This window comes from Psammomys obesus, unplaced genomic scaffold (genome assembly GCF_907164565.1).
Source record: "Psammomys obesus unplaced genomic scaffold, mPsaObe1.curated_primary_1811, whole genome shotgun sequence".
In the NCBI taxonomy this organism is placed as follows: domain Eukaryota; kingdom Metazoa; phylum Chordata; class Mammalia; order Rodentia; family Muridae; genus Psammomys; species Psammomys obesus.
In genome coordinates, this window is record NW_026586550.1 from 6,443,870 (window position 1) to 6,467,428 (window position 23,559).

General features: G+C 45.4%; 1 protein-coding gene across 1 annotated transcript; it reads right to left on the bottom strand.

Moving 5' to 3' along the window:
- Window positions 1-464: 464 nt before the first annotated feature.
- On the bottom strand, window positions 465-19,358 carry LOC129672540 (cellular tumor antigen p53-like). Its single transcript, XM_055602034.1, is given in 6 exon segments — window positions 465-596; window positions 680-775; window positions 777-1,543; window positions 1,545-1,907; window positions 9,147-9,261; window positions 19,228-19,358. Coding segments are annotated over 6 exon segments (1,554 nt in total). The 3' UTR covers window positions 465-514.
- Window positions 19,359-23,559: the final 4,201 nt, after the last annotated feature.

Genomic DNA, 23,559 nt, shown 5'->3' on the forward strand with positions numbered 1-23,559 from the left:
CCTATGAGAGCCGAAGATAGCATCTTACAGGGTGTGGGATGGGGTGAGATTTCATCTTAGGTGCCAGCAAGCGGCTGGAGAGGATTTCGCTGGCCCAGCAAAGACCTGGCAACTACTGACCATTTCCCAACCGGGGCCGTGAACCAGCACTCCCGGAGGGGCTGAGCCCTAGCTACAGGGTAGTAAAAGGCAGTGGAAGGGACACACATTCGTTCCTCCTCTCTCACAAGCCCTGAGAAGTAGGAAGGCTGGTGTGCACTTCACAGCTGTGCCTGTTCAAGTCGGGAGAAAGTAAACTCGGTCACCACTGCGTATGGCCAATTGTAAACTCCATCCCCACCTACGAGAATCTTCCACTCTTCAAGCCTCTCCTCAAAGCCACAGTCTTAAAAGCTAGGTGCTCCCACCACCCTCCCCAGATCAACCCAAGCGGGGGGTCCAAGGACCCAAGTCATAAAATGGCAGGGAAGGAGGTGTGGGGAGGGAGGCAGAGGGGGGTCAGGAAGTAGAGGGGTCAGTCTGAGTCAGGCTCCTCTCTCTTGATCATCGGATTCTTCCGAGGGGAGGTAGACTTGTATTTCTTGGTCTTCAGACAGCTGTAGGAAAACAGAAGGGGGCGGGTGATGTGGTAGAACTAGCAATTTGGGCTTTTCTCCTCAGCAAGCTTTAGGATAGAGGCCTGGCCTGCTCCCTGCCATCTCCCGACTCCCCTGCAGCCTGTGCATCCTTCAGTTCCAAGGCTTCATTCAGCTCCCGGAAGACCTCGAAGCGTTTCCCGGATCTTGAGGGTGAAATATTCTCTGTCAGCTGGTTTCCTCTTTGACTGGGGAGAGGAGCTGGTGTTGGTGGGCAGGGCTCGCTTAGCACTCCCTTGCGGCAGCTCTGGGCAACGTTGTTTTTTGCGTAAATTTTCTTCCTCTGTGCGGTGGTCTCTCCCAGGACACGCGCAAACGCGGACCTCAAAGCTGTTCCGGCCCAGCAGGTTGCCACTGGGGTCTTCCAGCGTGATGATGGTGAGGATGGGCCGGCGGTTCATGCCGCCCATGCAGGAGCTATTACACATGTAGTTGTAGTGGATTGTGGTGCAGTCAGAGCCAACCTCGGGCGACTCATAGGGCACCAGCACGCTGTGGCGGAACGTCTGCCTGTGGTCCACGTACTCGGCATGCAGGTTCCCTTCCACGCGGATCAGATGCTGGGGAGGGGCCCTTCCACACGGATCGGACGCTTCGTTTTCCGAGCAGTGCTCATGGTGTGGGCAGCGTCGCACAACCTCTGTCATGTGCTGTGAGTTCTTGTAGATGGCCATGGCCCGGACGCGGGTGCCAGGGGGCGGGGCGGAGCTGACCCACAGCTGCACGGGGCATGTCTTCGCCAGCTGGCAGAACAGCTTATTGAGGGAAGGGGAGTACGTGCACGTGACAGACTTGGCTGTCCCAGATTGCAGGAAGCCCAGACGGAAGCCATAGTTGCCCTGGAAGGTTTTATGGGAAGGGACGAAGGATGACAGGGGCCAGGAAGCGGGTGGTGCAGGGGCCGCTGGTGCGGGGGGCCTCAGGCGCAGGGCCCTCCGCCGGAGCTGCGCACACTGGGAGGGCCTCGTCCGCATCTCCCAACCAGTTTGTCACGTCCTGGGGCAGCAGTAGATCCTCCATAGGCTCCAAGGTGGACAGAAGGTTCTTTAGAGGAAGCAGTTTCCACAGGTCTGAAAATGTCTCCTGACTCAGAAGGGGCTCAATGCTGAGATCCGACTGTGGCTCTTCCATGGCAGTATCCAAAAAGCCAGCCAGGCCGGTCAGCTGACACCTTGTAGCCCTGGCCGCCCCTGCTCCATCTCTGTCCTCACGGCCATAATTAATAATCTTAATTGTTCTTTCCAGCTTTAAATTACTATGAAGTTTCTTTTCCTACCATGTTTTTGAAACTATCCATTGAAGTCCTGCTGCCTTTGACTTGATCGATACCCCAATCTTCCATGCACATGGAGTGCAAATAAAGACAGTATAAGAAAAAGTGAATATTAGAAGCTTTGCAGAGAGAATCAAGAAGGGAGAAAGGCCAGGCAATGATGGCTCAATTCCCCAGCCAAACAACGCATCTAAATGGGCTGATGATAGCCTTTGATTGTCCACGTCAAAATTAATAGACTTTAAAGAGACTTCAGAAATATGTTCTCTTGAGTTGTCCAAGAAAATCCATGCATGGGGAAGCAGAAATCTAGAAAGTCAATAGAAGTTACTGTCATTGTTTCTATTTTCTTTCTCCTGTTTTTTGTTGTTGTTGTTTTGTTTTGTTTTGTTTTTGTTTTTGTTTTTAATAAGGATCCAAGAGGGGATCGTTAAACGGGTCTGATGGCATCGTTTATCATTAAGAGGCCATCTTGGTCCTCTGTCCTCTGCCTTCCTTTCAGTCTCTTCTTTCCCCTAACTGTGGTTTATGATGGGAAAACGCAGTGTCCAGATCACAAGGACGCCCAAGGAAGGGCTCTTGGTGGCATAGTGAATAGGTTAGCCCAATTCTCTGTTATGTGACATAGGAACAGAGGATGGGACCAAGTGAGACACTGCTGGCAGTCTGAAGAAGCTCTCCCCAGTATATGAACACGCACACAAATAATACAGATTATATTAGGTACAAAAGAACTGCCTAAACTGGATCAGTGTGGGTAGGGCTTCTTCATTCAGTAGCTTGGACAGCTACCTTCCACAGTGTTGTGCAGACATTCTCCTTCCCTCCTTGCCCAGTCCCTGGGAAGTTAAACATGTCCCTAAATGGCATTGCACAAAAACACTTCTAAACTTAGGCTTCTTGAGTTCTATTTGTGTATTTGTGTCTTGCTATTCTGGAACTCTGTCCTACCCGTGCCCTCATTGAGCTTAAGCAAAGAGAAAGAGCCAGGCCTGTGTGTATTTTGTGTATCATGTGTGGCTTCAGCTGGATGTCCCTCCAGCAGCTTTGGAGTCACAGCAGAAGTCTGAAGGTCTGAGAGGGACAGTAGATGTCCTTAGAAAACTGAGGATGTGCGTTTCTAAGCCCAGGAGGCCTTTATTCTGGGTTTGCTCAAATTCTATTTTTACTTCATTGATTTTAGCTGCAGCTGGGACTCTGTTTGCCCATTCACTCAAAAATCCTTCATTTCCCTTCCTCTTCTTTCTGGCTTTCTCCGCTCTGCCCTTGGAGGTGGAAGTGAATCACATCCTGTCCGCTGCCCAGCACTGACCCTCTCAGTGCAGACAGATATGGTAGACCCCACTGGCCACGAGAGACCCATTAGAAAACCAGTGGACAGCCCTGTCTGGAGAGAGGATGTGGGGTTCAGAGAGAGCTCTTTGGGTTTCACTGTCCTCAGGCCTGAAGTTTTCTGTCCTGAACAAATGACTGAGATAAGAACTGAAAGAGTGGTCTGGAGAGATGGAGCAGCACTTGAGAGCACTTACTGCTCTTGCAGGAGACAGAGGTTCCCAGGATCGGTTCCCAGCACCCATATGTCTCAGAGCTGACTGTTACTTCAGCTCCACAGGACACAGCAAACTCTTTTGGTCTCCATGGACACCAGATATGAATTTGGTGCACAAGACATGTAAGGAGAACACTCATATAAAATAAAACAAATAAACCTTTAAAAAAATTTTTTAAAAATCAAATAAGAATGTTTAGCACCGAGGAGGTAATCAGCAAATTATAGACCTCTCCCCTTCCACTGTTTGCATAATCTCTGTATTAAGCTCTGGAAAGAAAACAGGAAAATGTCTTCCAAAACCTAGACATTATCAGGCTGTCCTAACTTGTTATTCATCCTCATCCTTGTCCATGCCTAGAAGCCAATATAAAAACTATCTCCAAAACCCTAGCAGAGAGAGAGAAGAGATCCAACCTTTATTGCAGGCAACCTGGTCCCCATTGTGTCATTGTCTGTCTAGATTACACAATGTTATAAAGGATGAAAAGCAGATCAAGACGAAATTCACACTGAACCAGTAACACAAGTCAGAGCTTTCATCCTCCCCTGGACAATAAAGGAAGTAGAGCAATGCTGCCCCCAAGCGTTTGTACTCTGAATGACAGATGCTTAGCCCAGCTTCAATCTGATCAAAGCTGAGTCAGGAAGCTGAGGGCTGACGGCACCATGTAGCACAAATAAAACATCAAAGGGTTATGTTGATAATAGCGGCAAGCAAGATAATTGCAGGTGCAGTGGGAAAAGTAAATCATCTTTAGAGAGGGGAGAAATAAATAAACAACATTTACTGACACAGGACATGTTTTGAAAATGTGGATTTTGTACTATTCACATGAGAATCTCTGGAAAGCCTCAGTAAAGATTCAGATTCCTGATCCCCTACTCAGAGCTCTCAGGAAGGGTACAGTTTGTGCTGTTAATGGGTTCTCTAGCCACAGGCAATTTAAGTGTGGAACAGAAGTGATCAGAAGAGAGTGAATGAGCAGCCATGAAGTGTCAATGAGAATGCAAAGTGAATGTAAAATGAGAACATAAAATCAACAGACAGGAGAAGGAATGGCCATGTCTAGAAAAAGCAGTATCTTGAATGAAAAGAGGCTTTAACATGATAGGAATAAATCCTTCATAGTAACTTAATGCTGGAAGGGACCACTAAGATTGAATTATATCCAGATGTGGTGATGTGATTACAGCCCTTGGGAGTTGAACTGGAGAGTCATGTGACTTCCCAAGTAAACAGACTCTTTGGCCCAAGTGGGGTCCACTCATCCTTAAAGAAGGTGGAGGGGATGGCTGCTCATGGCATTTGTTTTCATCTGAGGCCAGCAAGGCAGCCTATAGGCCCGTATTTGGTGAATGCAATGGAGGAAGGAAGGAGCTACAGAGATGCTTCTTAGCAATGGACTCCTTTCAGGCTTTCCTGGGAGCAGGCCACTGCACCACGTGATCTTGGCTTGGTGCTGTGGAGTGTGGTTGGTGAGCTGCCACTGTGGAATGGAAGCTTCGAGGAGCCCTGAAGGCTGCCCAGAGGGAGTCGTGGTGTCTACTGTGGACCTGTTGGTTGGTGGGAAATAAAAAAACAGATTAAAATTTCTATTGGCAATATTTGCCTATCCCTGTAATTGTGATAGAAACCCAGTTCAGTTATCTATTTCAAGACACAATGTGGCATCCCAGAACGTGAGTATTTCACCGTAAGACACAACCTTAAATAACCCCAGAGCATAGATAATAGTAGCATATAGTAGAGTCATTATGAAGTGATGTTTTGAGTGTGTATTGACTGTTCCTAATATAACATATCAAATTATAAAATGTACATGAACTTAATTTTTAAACCCAATCATGCTTTTTGCAAATTTTCCATAGCTATGAAAATCGGCTCTCATGAACTGGTAGCCCATCATTCTGAGCCAATAATTATTATGGTAGTTCTGGTATCCCATCATCCTGAGCCAATAATTAATTATTCTGCCATTAATCTGAGGTCAAAGATAGAGGCCATGGGCTACCTTGAGGAAGAAGCCATTGATGGAGCTGAGGAGGGCAGCCCTCTCTTCGTCTGAATTCCGAGGCCGCACCTGGGTGACAACATAGCTTCAGACCTGCTGAGGCCTGGCTTTTGCCCTGATGCTCTTTTCCTTTTGGGGTTAGGCCTGCCCTAGTCTCTGAGTCCCTCCCTGGAAACAAGAGACACAGTATAGCCCACCCAGCGCTGTTCTGTACCCAGAGGAGTGTATTCACTTAATTTTGATTGTTGAGGGACTCAGATAGTGTAGAAGGTTGTGGCCAAGGCATGGGAAGCACTGGCTTCTGGTCTTCATGATGCCATTATTAGGTTGTTTAACTCTGAAATCCAGTTTTCTCATCTGGGGGAGGAAGGGATTGAGAACCTGAAGTCTCTACCAGTGTTCCTGTTCCAAAATTGGCTCAGCAGCTAATCCTCAAGGTTTGACTTCCCTGTTGGGCCAAGGATCACAGAGTAAGAGCCTTCTGGTCCCCAAGAAGAGGCTCTAATTTGTGGGAAACGTCAATGGGAGCCCAAGTCCAGTGGCATGGATAGGCTATCCTGGAAATCCCAGAGAGGGGCACATCTGTGCCAGCTGGCTGGAGCAGGCCTTAGGACCACAGCCTTGGATCGCATAGGAAACACATGGGGAAAGTTCCAACAAACCTTTCCCATGTCTCCTGGGAATTGGAATCGGAAGTCATATTGGATGGCATAAATACCACCAAATGTTACTTTTAAATGGCAAATTTTATCAGAGAGGGATTACATTTCATCTTTTAAGAGCAAGTGAATATTTAACACATCAAGAATAAAGAGAAAGCTCTTAGGGATAGAGAGGGGTGAAAGAATGTTCAAGTCTCTACATTTAGTCCTAGTAGAAAGTTCTTCCTTTGGAATAAGAATTGTAACAATGTGCTTCTCTAGTCTTTGACCCAATCTATCAGATGATTGCAGTGAAAGTCAGCTGTCCAGTGCTAGAAGATCAAGATGTCCACCCTTGTCCAAAGTGAAGGGAAGGAAGGGAGGGGGTGGATCCCAGTGGCTCTTGCTGCAGGCCTCCCAGGACCTCCTTCCCATAGGGCCCAGCTCCTGGTTCTTTAGGCAGTGCTTTGCAGGGGCTCTGGGCCCCCTCCCCCAGCAACCCATGCCACTATGGAAAAAAAAACCCTTTCCCTTTTGTTGAGCTGGGCTGAGATGGAAGTTTCCAAAGGAATTTTTCCTCAGAACCCAAGGGTTTGGAAAGGGAGTGGAATAAACACAGGGTCCTTAGAAAAACCCTCATTCTCGTGGAGTGTACATGTCCATGGTACAGGCCTTTCCGTGGCTTCTCAGGACTGGGTCTTTAGAGTACACTCTCTTAGGTCAGGCCTGCTCACCACTTGGCCAACTGAATAGAACCCAGGCTGCTGAGAGGCAGGGAAAAGCAGCCCACAGTAGCTTTGCATGCTCACTGATATCTCCTTGGGGAAGTTGTAGGTGGCAGCAGCTGGAGTGTGTTAGGTGGAGCTGGTTCACGAGAGACAGCACCTAGGAGTCTCAGAGCTGGCTGGTTCTAACAAGCAGAAATGCAGCGGGGCCTAAACTTTCATCAGGCAGAAATCATAGAACAGTTTAGACATGAACACCACCACCTCAGCCCTGTGAGCCTGCTCAGCCTGCAGGAGGGGATCTGGTTTTTCACACATTTCCTAGTTCCATACAGACAGCCCTCTCCTGGAGGGCACTCGATTTCTGCAGCTTTGAGCTCCCACGAGGCACTGTGTTCACCAAAGCCTCTGCCCAGTGGCCTCAGGACAAACTTCATAGGTCTTCTGGAAAGCACCAGTCCTGTGACAGGGTGACGGGAGACAGGGTGACTGTGTTTCCTTCTGTGAAACCCTCATCAGAGCTTCCTTCTGCCAGCTTCAGAAGGATCACTACGCTCAATGAACAGTTTTCAGATTCTCTCTCTCCCCCTTCTTCCGTTCCTGTCTCCCTTCTCTCCCTCTCCCCCGACCTCATTGTTTTCGACATTGGTGTTCTAGAAAACTGGGACCAAGATACCAAACACCACTCCTCTGTACCCTGAGCTCTGACCTGGTTGAGCCCAGAGGACAAACACAATCTCCCTTATCTCAGAAAATGCCCTGTGGTTTCTTCCTACCTCAACTCTGTCTAAGACCACCTAGTCTTTATGACCAGTTAAACCCCTTCATTCTTGAAATGCAGCAGAGGTTAGAATCTGGATCCTTATTTCCCTCAAGATTGCTTGGGTTTTGTGGGGTTTCCTTTTATCTCACATCCAGTTGGTAGCTCTAATTAGATCCATAATGTAGGAGCAGGGTTTAGGGCTCAGCTCTGTGGATGGTGGCATGCAGCTCCCATTTGGAGGCAGGTAGAGGGTGAGGCCCAGCAGACGCTGCTCCTTTAGAACAGGGCTAGGGGCGGAGGATTGGGGCGGCGATGTCTACCTCCCCCAGCGTCCCCACTCAGATATCCCTGCTCCTCAGTGAAGTCATCCAGTGCCTACTTTGTTCTCACTTCTTTGATTATTAAAATTACTTGACACTGGCCTAAGGTGCTAATGTTCATGGTTTAAAAAATAAAAATAAAAAAGAGGGGAGGTCTGGCCCCATAGAGCCATAGGAATCTCTTTTGGAAAAACCTCTCTAGAGTCTTTCAAACTAGAGGCCTGAGTAGGGTTGGTAGAGCCAACACATCAGAGGGAAAGATGGAAAACCAGCAAATGTGGCCTCTGACATGCCACTGTAGAAACAGAGCCCTATAGGGGAGGCTTATCGCTCCATGGTGGCCTGTGGTTATAAACAGCCGCTATTCATAGACTTCCTTGCTTCGAGAGATTTGGCCCAATAGAACTGAGCAGGACCTGGCTCTGGGATAGACCAAGGCGCCTAGCAGAAAGTGTGATTCCTCTGGGTCAGAGGTCCTTTTCAGGACAGGCTTACAATGGGAACAACCCAGCATCCCTAGCTCCCCTGAGCACTGCCCTCGATCTTACCTCGGTTCCTTAGTTGAGTGCTAGCCTCTTACCAGTTTCCTCTAGCCTATTATGCCATCTTTGAGCTTCTTCCTTAGCATTAGCCAGTGCCCAACACCTTGGTGGCATTCTTTATATCTTTTAAATTATCACATGAGCACTGCATGCCCAGAGACTGGTACACCTGTGGTCTGAGCTCTGAGGAGACAACAGGATGGTAGTCACGCTAAGGCAAAACACTGGAGGAAAATAACCACTGGCTTCATGGCTGTGGACCTGAGAGGAGGCTGGACATCATGGAGGCATGCATGTGCTAGAGCATAGTGGCCTACTGCAGGCAGGATGCAAATGAGAAAGAGGAAAGGTCAGGGGACTAGATCATCTTTCCAGGGCATGCACCCCGTGAGCACTTCCTCCAAAGAGGCCCACCTCCTACTTTTCACACTTCCAAATGATGCCATGTTAGAAATCCATCAAAGGGTTTACCCACTGATTAGACCAGAGGCCTGAGAATCCAGTCAGTTCCTCACAGCTTGTCAGTCATGAGCCAAGCTCTCAGCATGCAAACCTGTTGGGGGCTGGGGAGAGGGCCTATTCAAATCAGAGCAGGCAGAAAGAAGGGACATTGTTAGATGGGAGACAAGGAGTCAAAGGAGGGGGCGCTACTTCAGGTAAAGGGGACTGAGTTAGTCTCTAACCTGGAGGGCACCCACAAAGGTGAGGCAGCTTTCTAGTCCACAGCCTCTGCCATGGCCCTCTTCAGGGAATTTTGTCCTAGAGTGAGCACCTAGCTGAAACATTCCCTCATCTTCACTGTGGAGAAGCAGAAGGGCACAGAAGGGTGGTAGTGCAATGGGCCCTCTGTGAAGAAGCCAAGCTCAAGCTTGGGGCGAAGCTACTACCCTAGTGATGGCCTCAGATGGAGATGTGCCTTCCATCTCATGGCATTTGCTTCCTGTTGAGCAATGTGCTGGGCAGTCCACAGGAAGAGTCAGTCCTCATAATAATGCTCTCTTGTACAGACACTTTTGCTTCCTTCTTTTATGCATGCTGCTACTGGCATGCAGAGAGGTTAAGTCACTTCCCCCAAGGTTCTACCAGCACAAGGTTGTGCAAGACTCTACCAGGAGTGTGATCCATGCTGCACCTCACCACTGAGTGAGGTCCATGCTGCACCTCACCACTGTTGCTGTCAGAAAACACTATCCCAAAGTGAAGAATCAGAAAGAACTTTTCCTCTGGTGTCTCCTGCCCGCTTGTCCCCAACCTCTCATTCCCCCAAGGAGAATAACAGAAATTGGAATTCTTTCTATAAAATCCCTGAAGGCTTCTGTGTGGCTCTGTCCTGAAAATCTCCAACAGCCAGGTTCTGCTCAGGTCCCTAGTCCCTCGAGATGATACAAGTGGCAAAGCTCTACCCTATAGAGTAAAAAGCTCAAGATTAGGCCAAAAATCCCACCAATCCCAGGACACCCTGGAAAGTGACATCCCCAAGAAACCCTCAATAAACCCTGCCTCCAGTTCAGTCTTTGCTGCTTTGCAGCCAACCTCCTGTGTTTTTCCTGATAAATCTCTTATGTGAGCTTTGTTATGTGTTATGACTTTGTGGCATTCCTTGGCTCCCAACTGCCAGGATGCCTTTCCTCTCAGAGCTGTAACACTTGCACATTCTCCTCCAAGTCAGTCATGTCTTTCAACAGTCATAGAGAAACTCTCTGGAAAGTCTTGTATGATAAAGGTCATATGACCTCCCCTTCAAATTCTCAGAAGGAATGAATGCTCAACTGGAGGACAAGAGAAATCTGAACAGGCAGGTCTCACTATGTTTCTCCCTCCACAGCCTGTCACTGTTATATGGTATTACTTTTAAGCAACATTATTTTCATGCTTTGTTTAACCTAAGTGTAAGCTTAGGTTTAGGTATAGACTATACCCCCTCTCCAAGGTTCATGTGTTAGTCTCCAGGTTGATACTGTTGGGATATAGGACAAACTTTAGATGAGGATAGGGAATGGGGAGTGGGAGGGAGTCTGGTATCAGGAAGCCAGAAAAGGGTGTCAGGTCCCCTGGAGCTGTAAGTTACAGGTGGTTGTACGACACTGGCTGTGGGTGCTGGGAACCAAACTTGGTCTCTGCAAGAACAGGAAGTGCTCTTAACAGCCAAGCCATTTCTCCAGACTGAATTGTGGCTTTTACAGAGAATCTAAATAGCAAGGACTGTCCTGCACACTTGTGTTAAATTTTCTTCACGCCATCTGTTATCTGTGGCCCTTCTGGGGAGCAAGGAAATTTTCTTTCTGCTAACTTGGTTTTTTTCATATGCTGATCTCACAGCCTGTCTTTACTTTCTACTTTCTTCTCCCTTAATTCTCTACTAGAAGTTTGTTTGCCCTTAGCTGTGAAGGATTTGAGGTTTTTAAAAAATGGCTCAGTGGTTAAGAGTATATACTGCTTTGTAGAGGACCCAAGTTTAGTTCCCATCACCCCATCGGGAGGCTCACACCTTCCTGTGACTCCAGCTCCAGGAAATCCAATGCCCTCTTACAGATATTGTTGGAACCTTCACTCACAGATACACAGACTCATATGCACATATATCTACATACTTAAAAATAAAATGCATCTTTTTAATGGTACTATGAGCCATTAGGTAGAGTGATGCGATTAAATGGAAGGACCACAGAGAAGGTCCTTCCCAGAGATCCTTCAGCAGGACAGTGTAGACACCTAAACTGACAGACATGCCATCATCAGTAGAAGAGGGAATCTGGGGGAGGATGCAGGTGAAAGAGCTTCATAGAGGGCAGAGGGGTCATCCAGTTGATACAGGAGAGACAGTGAGAGAGACAAGGGGACCAGCAGAACTTGCAGGCTTTTCAGCTAGGCAAATGGTGGTATCATGAGTCAATGGTGGGACAGGAGGGAGAAAATACTAGTGGGATTTGCCCTTGACCCCAGGTTCAATTTCTGCCTTGCAGGACATTTTCCAAACGTGTCCCCTCCTCTGTGCCACTTCTGTCAGAATCAGAGGTATCAGGTACACTTGTTAAAGGCGTCAATTTCCATTGGCCTACTCAGAATCTCAAGGAATAAAAGGTAAAGAGGAGGAATTAGGAAAATCTTCTTTTCTGCCACTCACTTCCCTTAACTTTGATGTTGGGAATATAGGAAAAAGGACAGAGTTAGAGAAAAGATAATGCTTGGTTTTAGAGATGTTTGCAGATAGGTAATAGACAATTTGATGTAAAAAGCTAGAGCTTGAAAAGCTGTTGTGGCTGGGGCAAATGGAACTGTGAGAATATGCAGAGAGGGATAATTTGAAACTGCACGCAGTTTTTCTCTTTTGTCTTCTTCAGTACATGACCTTTACACATAGGCAGCCCTAAGAGCCAAATGTCTAAGAAGAGATCAGAACTTGTTACAGAAGAAATGCTTAGAGAAAGGCCAAATAGATATTCACTTTTGACATTTAAACATGAGCAGGGCAACACTCTTCAGGCTGAGGTATGATTCAGAGAGATAATTCGCTAAATTCCTATGCCTTTCTGTTCCTCTACTGCTCAGGAAAAGCAAGGCTCTCTTCTGTCTTTATGGCTGAAGTGGAAATTAGAAGGGGGCAATTGTGACACGAAGGTGTCAGTGTGAAAACACAACTCAGAGGGCATGGGAGATAGTTTATTCTGGGGTCAAGTATGAGTGACACCACAACCTGGAGCACAGATTTAGGTTACCTCGAATTCAGTGTCCCAATGCGGTAATGCTTTGATGAAGTCTTTATGGTAGCAGAACAAAGAAAGTCAGAACTTAAGGTACTTTTCAAATACACTGGTGGAAATGTTAGGTAGGTGGGCTAAAGCAAAGGAAGAGGAAGTCTTTGCTTTGGGTCTCAGATGCTGTCTGATTATGCTTCCTTTTGGCTAGTGGAAGCATTCCAGAAGTTGTACCCATTGGTTATTTGTTAGTCACAAGGATGTCAGGGTAGATACAAGTTAAGTGTTGCCCCACTCATCTTTAAATGTCAAAAGTGACTATCAGGTTGGCCTTTCTCTAAGCAATTCTTCTGTAACAAGTTCCAGTCTCTTCCCAGGCTGCCTGTGTAAAGGTCAAATCCTGAAGAAGACGAGGAATGGCTATTAGAGCAGCTAAAGGCATCCCCAAGACACAGTGTAATGAGCTCTGGATCTGCAGTATTCCATCCTCTCTGCAATCAGTGAATTGACCTCTTTGCAATCATTGACCTTGTAGAGGGTTCTGTGGAAGGCGGGAGTCTTTTCACGGGGAGGCAGAGTAAGGCCTTTGAGACAGAAAGGGAAATTGGAGGATGAGGCAGGAGGCAAAGAATTCTTCTGTTAATGACACTCAAGATGGGCTCCATCAGTCAAGAACCTCACTTGGCCCACACAGCCTGGCTGAGCCCAGTTTAGACAATTATAGGTTCAAGGACAGGGGTTGTAAAAGGACACAGTGGAGAGGCTAAGCAAGCCCTTCAGGTGTGGAGAGTGAGGAAGCCTTCCAGAGAATTCATCTATCGTACTCAAGACCAAGAGCCTCTTCCAGCCAAGCCAAGCTTTGCCAGGTGAAAAGGCAGAACAGTTGCATCTAAGAAAGACTCAGATATCCAAGAAACTTTTGAAGTTATCCAACCTAACTAAACACCACAAGCTATAGACCTTATTTAAATTAATTTTTAAACTTAATGAATATGGATGTTTTGTCTGCGTGCATGTCTTTGGACCACATATGTACCTGGTGCCCATGCAGCTCAAAAGAAGGTATTGGGTCCCTTGGGTCCAGAGCTACAGATGGTTGTGAGTCACCATGTGGGTGCTGGGAATTGAACCCAAGTCCTCTGGAAGAGCAGCTAATGCTCTCAACTACTGAGGCATCTCTCCAGCCCCCCTTATGTAAAACTTTTCTTCTAATACTATATATCTGAGGTGCAGCCCTTTGAGTTTTTACGGAAGATCCACAGTGTTAAGAGCAGAAGGTGTGGAGGAATTTTGGCTTAGTTAGGAAATGTGGGGGGTGGGAGTCAAAAGCAAGGAGCAGGAGCTTCAGAAGCAAGTGACTGGGAAAGGGGGAATACTGGTAGGTGATCATGCTGCAGGGAGAGAGGCTGGAAAGCCAAAGGACAGAATTAGGAATTCAACAAAAAATACAATTTCATGTTGCAAGAGGAAGGGTCGATAAAGATGGGAAAAGAGTCACTTGGTTGACGAGGGGGCTTGGGCTTCTCTTGGCCTCTCTTTCATAAATGGTAGGATGTTACCAGTGCAGTACATTGAGGCCAATACCAGCTGCCAAACTCAAGAGCGAACAGGCCTCTGATGAAGCTTCCATCGGCCAGCCCTGGCTAAGTCCAGCCTCACAGGCCTGGACAAGCCTGACACACTTCTTATTCCTGACCTGCAGTAAGTGGCTGTTTCACGCCACTAGGTTTTGAGAGACTTTCTTAAAAGCCATAGTAGCTGGAGCACACACGGGGCTTTGTTTTCATAACTTTTGCATTGATTAACATAAACATTTTCTCATGTTGCTGGATAGTCATCATAATCTCTCAATTGGGAAACAAAATATTTTGAGTTGATGTAGTGTGTTTATTTAAATATTGTGCTATTCTTGGCTATTTAGAAGGCTTCTCGTCTCCCACTATTTAACTGCTGATATGAAAAAAAAGTTGTGTATAGAGATGTTTCTTTTTTACTGGGTTCCTTCACTGGGACAAATTCCCAGAAGTAGAATTACATTTGGGTATGAACATTTGCATAGCATCCCAAATGGAGTACCAAATTACTTATCAAATGCACCAATAATCTGCCATCAATTATGCTTGGCACTATCAGTACATAAAAATCATTCAAATTTGTTCTGAAGTAGCGTGTATGCAAGTGTGCACACACTCACACGATGCAAGTTCATTACTGACACACTTTTACAGTGCTGTCACTAAGCAATGACCATGCACAGATTGTCCCCTACACAGATGTAACAGATGTAGCTCAGGCTACATGTGGATTCCATAGTAAGGGGAGCAGGGGCTATCCCTGACACGGACTCCATTGCCTGCTTTCTGATCACTCCCTCCTGGTAGGGCTGCCTCGCCAGGCCACAGGGGAAGAGGACACACTCAGTCCTGATACAACTTAATGAGCTGGGGTGGGGGTTGGGGTGGGAGCTCCCCTTATCTGAGAAATATGGGAAGTGGGATAGGGAAAGAGGAAGGGAAAGTAGGACCTGGAGGAAAAGAGGGAGGGGGCTATGATCCTGATGTAAAGTGACTAAATAAATTAACTAATTAAAATTAAAAATATTGTCACTAGTATTAGACACCCCCATCAAGACTGCTAATTTAATCAATAGAAATTGTATTTTAGCATTGTTTATATGGGAGATTTATTTTATATTTTACAAGTTGTTGAATCCTATCTGAAGTGTCTACATGTAGCCTATTCTAATGTATTTTTCAGAGCCTTTAAACATCAATTTTTTTTTTCTTTTTAGCCAGACATGATGGCACATGCCTTTAATACCAATATTTGGGAGGCAGAGGCAGGCAGATCTCTGTGAGTTCAAGGCCAGACTGGTTTACATTGTGAGACCCAGTCTAAACAACAGCAACAAAATCATTTTGTTAAAGTTGCAGGTCATGGTCAATTAATAGACTGTGAGAGTGCGCTGATTATACTGCAGTGAGCATGTCTCCCTTCCCATTAGTAGACTACGAAATAGATTCTTTCTGATCACTCCCCTGGCAGGGCTGCCTTACCAGGCTACAGGGTAAGGGGGTGCATTCAGTCCTGATGCAACTTAATGAGCTGGGATGGGGGTGGGGGCTCCCCTTCCCTGAGAAATAGGGGAAGAGGGAAGTGACCCCTGATGGATTACAAAGAACAATTGGATAGGATAACATGGAAATAGCGGAGCCTTATACACTCAGTAAGTGTGTGAGTGTGTGTGTGTGTGTGTGTGTGTGTGTGTGTGTGTGTAAAACTTATTTTTCCAAGATAAATATGTATTAGGCCATGGTATAGAGCTGGAGAGATGGTCCTTCAGTTAAGAGCATCTGCTGCTCTTCTAGAGGACCTGAGTTCAGTTCCCAGCACCCACACTAGGCAGCTCACAACTGCCTGTAACTCTAGCCTAGGAGATAAGAAGGCCCTAGCCTCCATGGGCACTCATACTCATATATGTAGACCAGCATGCAGAATCGCACAGGCATATAATTAAAAAGAGTAAAAATAAATCTTTTTAAAAGAAAAAATATTCTTAGTACAACAAAAATATTTTTAACACACCAGCCTTGGAGCCAGGCACAGTGGCACATACCTGTAAACCTAGTACTCAGGGTGGCAGATGCAGGTGGATCTCTGTGGGTTCAAGGCCAGGCTGCTCTACAAAGGGAGTCCAGGACAGCCAAGGCTGCACAGAGAAACCCTGTCTTGAAAAACAAAAAAATAACCCCCCAAAACACACACACACACACCACCACCACCACCACCACCACCAGCAGCAGCCTTGACTGCAAGATGGCTCCATGGGTAAAGGCACTTGCCACTGAATTTGACAATCTGAGTTCAAGCCCTGGGACCCTCATGGTGGAAGAAGAGAACCAATTCTTGCAAGTTGTGTACACACACTAAATGGTTTAAAAGATTTAAACTCTCAGCTCTCAGCCCTGTAACTCATATTTAATACCCTCTTTTCTAATTTTTTTTTTTTTTTTTTGCTTTTTGTTTTTCGAGACAGGGTTTCTCTGTGTAACCTTCGCTCTCCTGGATTCACTTTATAGTACAGGCTGGCCTCAAAATCAGAGAGATCTACCTGCCTTTGCCTCCCTGAGTGCTGGGAGTGGGCCACCATGCCCAGATCTCTTTTCCAGTTGTAAAAAAGTGTAATTTCTTCTTTATTTCTAAGATGGCTTTGGTGGAGATCACGGTGCACCATCAGCAGGTCTGACTCGTGGTGGGGGTGTTCAGTTCTTCCGGGTTTCATGAGATCGATTCCTGACTGCCTTGCTGCAAATGACACAGCTCACATAGTAACGCAGCTTGACCTAGAGTTTGGGACACACACAAGCATCAAAGACAATTGTTTCAGATTATGGCCCTGATGGAAACAGCCTCTAAAATGTTCCAAAGGATGAACTCTCAATGGCCTTGTCGTTGGGCACACTCTGGGCATAGTTCATGCAGTGAATTGGTAGCACATGGCTGAAGCCCTTTTTGGCACAATCCCTTAATTACTTCTTCTCCTTTTTTTTTTTTTTTTTTTTTTTTTTTCTCCTTGGAGCCAAGACCCAAAAGATCCACTTTTCCAATTTGATGTAAATATATTCCAGCCTGGGACTTGCCTTTTTATATAGAATTATCTCTCTTTTGCGTTGCTTCAATTTTTGCTATTCTAGCATTCCAGCCATCCCTTCTAATGTCTTAGATCCATTGAAAATAGAAATTCATCTTTTTCCCTCCAAGGTGATAAATGATCTGTCCTGTGTTTTGTCAAATCACTTCTTACCAACGCATTCTCTCAACACCCCTCGAACTAGAAACTCATATCAGCTCAGCAAAATGCAAACGAAGAGCATGGCACAAATGCTGCTGCGGAGCCAGGCCACGGACAGGCCACGAGGACTGCGAGAGCACGCGTCCACTCCTCACTCCCAGTCGCTGGCTTCTGTGGCATCAGCAAAATGGTTTGCAGTGTGAACGCTGAGTAAGCATATGTTGGAATAACCCAGCGCTGACTAGAGTGAAAGCTTGAAGGAAGCAATGTTGTAAATTTCAGGGTCCATAGAAACACTCGGAATAAGACATGAGAGCTGTCTGGGACAACATTATCATAGCAGAGACTGTTGAAATGATAATGGCCACCTAATCATTTTCTGTTTATTAAAGAAACGTTCATTACTCCTTGCTATCATCTGTAGGGTCTCCCATTACTCCCATTCCATAGATGAAAAAGTTGCAGGGCAAAAGGCTTTGCAACTTGTCCAAGGTTAACAAACTAATAGGTGTCTGGAACTGGAACCTAAGCCTATGCTGTTTATTATGGACCCCTGTGCCTCTCCTACGGAAACCACGGGCAGATGAAGAGAGATTCCTGGGGGCAGGGTAGCTTACAGTCTGGGGTCTTAAAGGGATATCTGATTGCTCTCTGGAAACCTCCTCAGGGGCCTGCCTCTTCCACTAAGTAGAGTTTCTTTCAATGAACTAGACCTAGTCACCTGAACAACACAGTCCCTTCTGAGGTAAAGGCTGGGTCTTGTGTGTTACATCAGTGACTTCTCTGGATTCCACCAGACCACGACAATCCTTAGGCTGAAACAGTCTCAATGGCTTAGAGATGGCAGCTCAGGGGGCCCAGCCACCACATGTGTAGATCTGGACCCAGTCTAGCCTCCTTCTTCTCACTTGTAAAGAGGGGACAATCCTGTTCTTGGTCTCCTGGGGTCATGATGAGACACAATGTAGCCCTGAGCGAGTGCTATTCTAGCATTTATCAGTTATTTCTTCTGAACTTTCTATTGGCTAGGTTTGTTATTCTGTTTGGATTCTGGGAGATGATCTATCACAATAGCTGCATATCCACATAGGGTGAGGTTTTATTTTGATCCTCCTAGGTCACCTTTGACCTCCTGGGATTTTATATGTGCTTCTTCAATTTTAGGATACATGCTAGGTGAGTGAGACAGGCACAAGTCCCTGTTTACCCCTGCTATCCCAGCATAACTATTGTTGGCGCCCTCCTTTCATAGTTAAAAATACCTTCGCTGCAAAGATAAACCATATGGTCAGTCTATTTGGAGAGCAACCCCTCCTACCTGTGGTTACTGCTGTATCATGGGAGCTTTGTCAGACACTCGAATCTTCAGAGGACCGTGATTCTGTTACTGTCTTTATGTGAGGGCTTTCTTTTAATAGTCCCCAGAATTCTATGGAGAGCTTATAAGAATAATATTTCACATGTGTAAAATTAAAAGGACACAGTTACAAAGGAATTATATCCTTTTGAAGGTCTGATATCAAAATATTGAGATACTTCATAGTGTAGTAATAAATATGTTTTTATTAATGATCAAATAATAGGTTTAGTGACAAGCTTAATAACTATTATAATTTCAAAATAGCGATGAGCATCAGTGGCACTTTAAGGAATTTCTAACAGCAGCACACACGAAAACAACCAGGAGTCTGTGTCTCTATCTCTCTCTCTGCTTCCCTCCCCTTCCCTCGTGTGGTTGCTTTCATTATCAAGGAAATTGTGGCCAAAAAGTGTTACAAAAGAGAATCATTTTATAAAAATTCGCTGTCACCCTTGTGTTAGTTATTTCTGTTGCTGTGATAAAGCACCGTGACCAAGAGCAGCACATAGAACTGAAAGGATCAGACTAACTTTGTAACCTATATGTCTTCTAAAACCTATATTTTTGAGTTTTAGGCCCAGGTTAAGCTAAAGCCTCTTAGTACTCCTCCAGAGAACAGAGGAATGTGACCCTGGCTGTCTGTGAAGACAGAGATAAAAAAAGCAAGCAAGCAATGACCTTCACCCAGCAAAAAGAATGACCAGACTTTTGTCTGTGAGATAGCGTTTCTTAGCAACCAACCCAGATGGTCTCAAGCCTTCTTCTCAGTAGCCCCTGACCTCAAAAGCCCGCAGCCCCAATCTTCAAGGATGAGCTAATCATCCCTCACCTCCACCTTTAATTGCAGCCACATTCACACTTAGCAGGACTGAAACTTGAGCACCTAATAGTAACCAATTATTTTAGAAGTCAGTTACCTTATAGCTTCTTCATCCAATCCCGAGTTGCCAAGACTAAAACCCATGAGCTTCCCCACATTTTTTCCTATAAAAACCCAAGGCTTTTGTTTCTTGGGGCTGCTCTTTGCTGATTTATAGGGTGGCCCCATCTCGCGATGGCTGGAAAATAAACCTCTTGCTGTTGCAACGATCCATTTCTGGGTTTCTTTAACTGCCTGATGATTTGAGCCTAACAGAAGGAGTTTTTTACAGTTCTAGAAGGATGTTAATCCATCACAGCGGGAAGGCACGGAAGTAGGCGCCATCACAGCACCAGGAGCAGGAGGCTAAGAGCTCACATTGAACCACAAGTACTATGCAGGAACAGTAAACTGAAGCAGGGCATGCCTATGAGCTCCCAACGCCCACCCCAGTGATGTACTCCCTCCAGCAAGGCTATAGCCCCTAAACCTCCTCAAACAGCGCCACCCACTGGGGACCAAGTGTTCAAACTCCTGAGCCTATGAAAGTCAATTCTCAGTTAAACCACCACACTCCTCTAAACATGCAGTTTAAGATAGCGAACATGACAATATAGGGGAAATCCTTGAGTAGGCAAGAATGAATGACGCCATTGAAGAACGAGGGTTTGGTAAGTCAAACGTGAGTACAGATGAACATTTTTGTAAGACTCAGTTTTCCTTTTGAAAATGGGTGAACTCATATCACAGCTGATATTTTAGTAACTTGAGGAAACCAGTGAGTCTGATCCAAACCCAGAAGAGATCCCCTAGCCCAGTAGTGGGGATTTGGGTCCAAGGAACATTGGATAAGGGTCTTAGAGAACCCAGAGGCTTATGGGCTGGGATGGAGAAGGAGTAGCAGCTCTAGTCAGGGCAGGAACCCAGAAAGAAGGGGGGACCCAGGAGTAGGGTAGAGTCCAGTGAAGAAGAGGAGTCCATCAAAATCCCAGTAGTACATGAGGTTGTCGAGAGAAAAAGGAAACAGCAGCCACACTGTGAGCAGGTCTGAAGAAGTAGAAGGTAAACAGAAGAGTTAGTGACAAAACAGGCACCAAGAGAGGAGATGCCCATAAGATTTGAGGTTTTTATTTTACAGGACAACTCAGGAAAGCCCCAGAGAATAAAGGCAATATGAGAGGGTTCTTACTAGCTGCGGTTTCCATTAGTGAAAAGTTTACATGATCAATTCTCTTCACTTTTTACAGTCACCAACCAATCTCATTCCCCTCCATCCAGTGCTGGCAAATCTGTTTAATTCTGCGCAGTTTCAAGCCCACTGCATGAGTGTGAGGCAAGCAGAGAGAGAAAGGAACACTGCATAGGGATCAAAAGAAAAGGACTAGAAGCTGATGGATTTGGTTTCTGGACATAGAAGTAAAGGGGGAGATGATATTATGGCGTCATGAGCATGTGGACTAACGGGAACAGCAAGGTGTGCAACACACACCCTGTAAGGATTGTGCATTTGCACAATGGCTCAGGACATGGAGCTTGAAGTCTGACGCTGGGTCTCAACCTCATTCCTTCCTCTAACCTCATGCATTTTGCATATGTTAATAGTTTTTCTTGTTTAGTGGGAACAATGCTACCTCCCTCACAAACTCCCAGTGAGGGCTGGAGATGATGTATGCGCAAGGCCTAGTGTTGTGACCTTCCTTCAGTTAGTGGCTATTGCAGGAAGGAACTCTTTGTTCCTTCCTGACACATGAAAATTTTTCAGTCCCACAGTCGCTAAAACAGAAATGCTTTAGCTATTCTTGGTTTTTAGTTTTCCACGTGAAATTGAAAATTGTTCTTTCAAAGTCTATAAAGAATTATGTTGGTATTTTGATGGAAATTGCATTGAATCTGTAGATCACATTTGTAAGGATGGCCACTTTTACTTTGTTAATTCTACCAAGCCATGACATGGGAGATCTTTCCATCTTCTGCTATCTTCTTCAATTTCTTTCTTCAGAGACTGGAAGTTTTTTCCATACAAGTCTTTCACTTGTTTAGCTAGAGTTACACCAAAGGACTTTATGTTATTTGTGGCTACTGTAAAGGGTGTGGTTTCCCTAATTTCTTTCTCAGCCCACTTGTCTTTTGTATACAGGAGGGCTACTGATTTTGGGGGGTGGCTAATTTTGTATCTAGCCACTTTACTGAAGGTGTTTATCAGTTGTAGAAGTTCTTTGGTAGAATTTTTAGGGTCACTCTTGTATACTATCATATCACCTGCGAATAGTGATACTTTAGCTTCTTCCTTTCCAGTTTACAGATGTTGGATCTTGGAGGTATCTCTATCCCTGATTTCAAGCTGTACTATAGAGCAACAGTAATAAAAATGGCATGGTACTGGCACAGAAACAGACTAGTGGATCAATGGAATCAAATCAAAGATCCAGAAATAAACCCACATACCTACAGACACCTGATTTTTGTCAAAGAAGCCAAAAACACACAATGGAAAAAAGACAGCATCTTCAATAAATGATGCTGGTCTAACTGGATATCTATATGTAGAAAAATGCAAATAGATCCATACTTATCTCCATGCACAAAAGTATCAAGTGGATCAAAGCTCTCAATATAAAACCAGACACACTAAACCTGTTAGAAGAAAAAGTGGGAGAAGAGCCTTGAACTCATTGGCACAGGAGATAACTTCCTGAATATAACACCAACCGCACAGGCTCTAAGAGCAACAATCAATAAATAGGACCTCATGAAACTAAAAAGCTTCTGTAAAGCAAAGGACATGGTCAAGAGAACAAAACGACAGCCTACAGACTGGGAAAAGATCTTCACCAACACTACATCTGACAGAGGGCTGATATCCAGAATATATAAAGAACTTAAGGAAATTAAACACCAACAAACCAAATAACCCAATTAAAAAATGAGGTACAGAGCTAAACAGAGAATTCTCAATGGAAGAATATTGAATGGCCGAAAAACACTTAAAGAAATGTTCAACATCCTTAGCTATCAGGGAAATGCAAATCAGAACAACCCTGAGATTTCACCTTACATCCATCAGAATGGCTAAGATAAAAAACTCAAGTGACAACACATGCTGGTGAGGATGTGGAGAAAGGGGAACCCTTCTCCATTGCTGATGGGAGTGTGAACTTGTACAACCACTTTGGAAATCAACCTGGAGCTTTTTCAAAAAACTGGGAATAGCACTACCTCAAGACCCAGCTATCCCACTCCTGGGTATATATTTGAAAGATGCTCAGCCATACAACAAGGACATTTGCTTAACTGTGTTCATAGCATCTTTATTCATAATAGCCAGAATCTGGAAACAACCTAGATGTCCCTCAACAGAAGAATGGATACAGAAATTGTGGTACATTTACACAATGGAATACTACTCAGCTATTAAAAACAAGGAAATCATGAAATTTGCAGGCAAATGGTGGGAACTAGAAAAGATCACCCTAAGTGAGCTATCCCAGCAGAAGAAAGGCATGCATGACATATAATCACTTATAAGTGTATATTAGCCATATAATATAGGATAGACATACTAAAATCTACAGACCCAAAGAAGCTAAACAACAAGGAGGAACCTAGGGAAGATGCTTAATTCTCATTCAGAAGGGAAAACAGGATACACACCAGAAGCGGTAGAAGAGAGGAAACAGGGTGGGAGCCTACTATAGAGGTCCTCTGAAAGACTCCACCCAACAGGGGTCAAAGCAGATGCAGAGACTCACAGTCAAACTTTGAAGAGAGCGCAGGAATGAAGAAGAGGGATGTAGAAGGACCTGGAGGGGACAGGAGCTCCACAAGGAGACCAATAAATCCAAAAATCTTGGTCAGGGGAGAACTGCAAAGACTGATACATCAACCAAAGACCTTGCATAGAGAGGACCTAGACCCCCTGCTCAGATGTAGCCCATAAACAGATCAGTCTCCATATGGGTTTCTGAGTAAGGAGACCAGGGGCTGTCTCTGTCAAAAACTCAGTTAGGCAACTTGATTACTAGGTCTCCCTGGTGAGGTGACCTAGCCAGTCCACAAAGGAAGAGGATCCAGGCAGTCCTGATGGGACCTGATAGGCTTGGGTCAGACAGTAGGGGAGGAGGACTCCCCCTATCAGTAGACTAAAGCTGAGGGAGAGAAGAAGAAGAGGGAGGGAGAGTGGGACAGGGAGGAGATGAGAGAGGGGGCTACAACTAGGATTCAAAGTAAATAAATTGTAAAACAAAACAAAAACAAAATACAGAAATGTTGTTCCATATTAGCCAGCAGAGGGAAGCACACACCATACTATAAGCTTAGGAAACTACAAAGCGGCTTACAAAGATGGAAACTCCCTTTGCCTCACACAGCCCAAGCAGGAGCAACAAGGCTC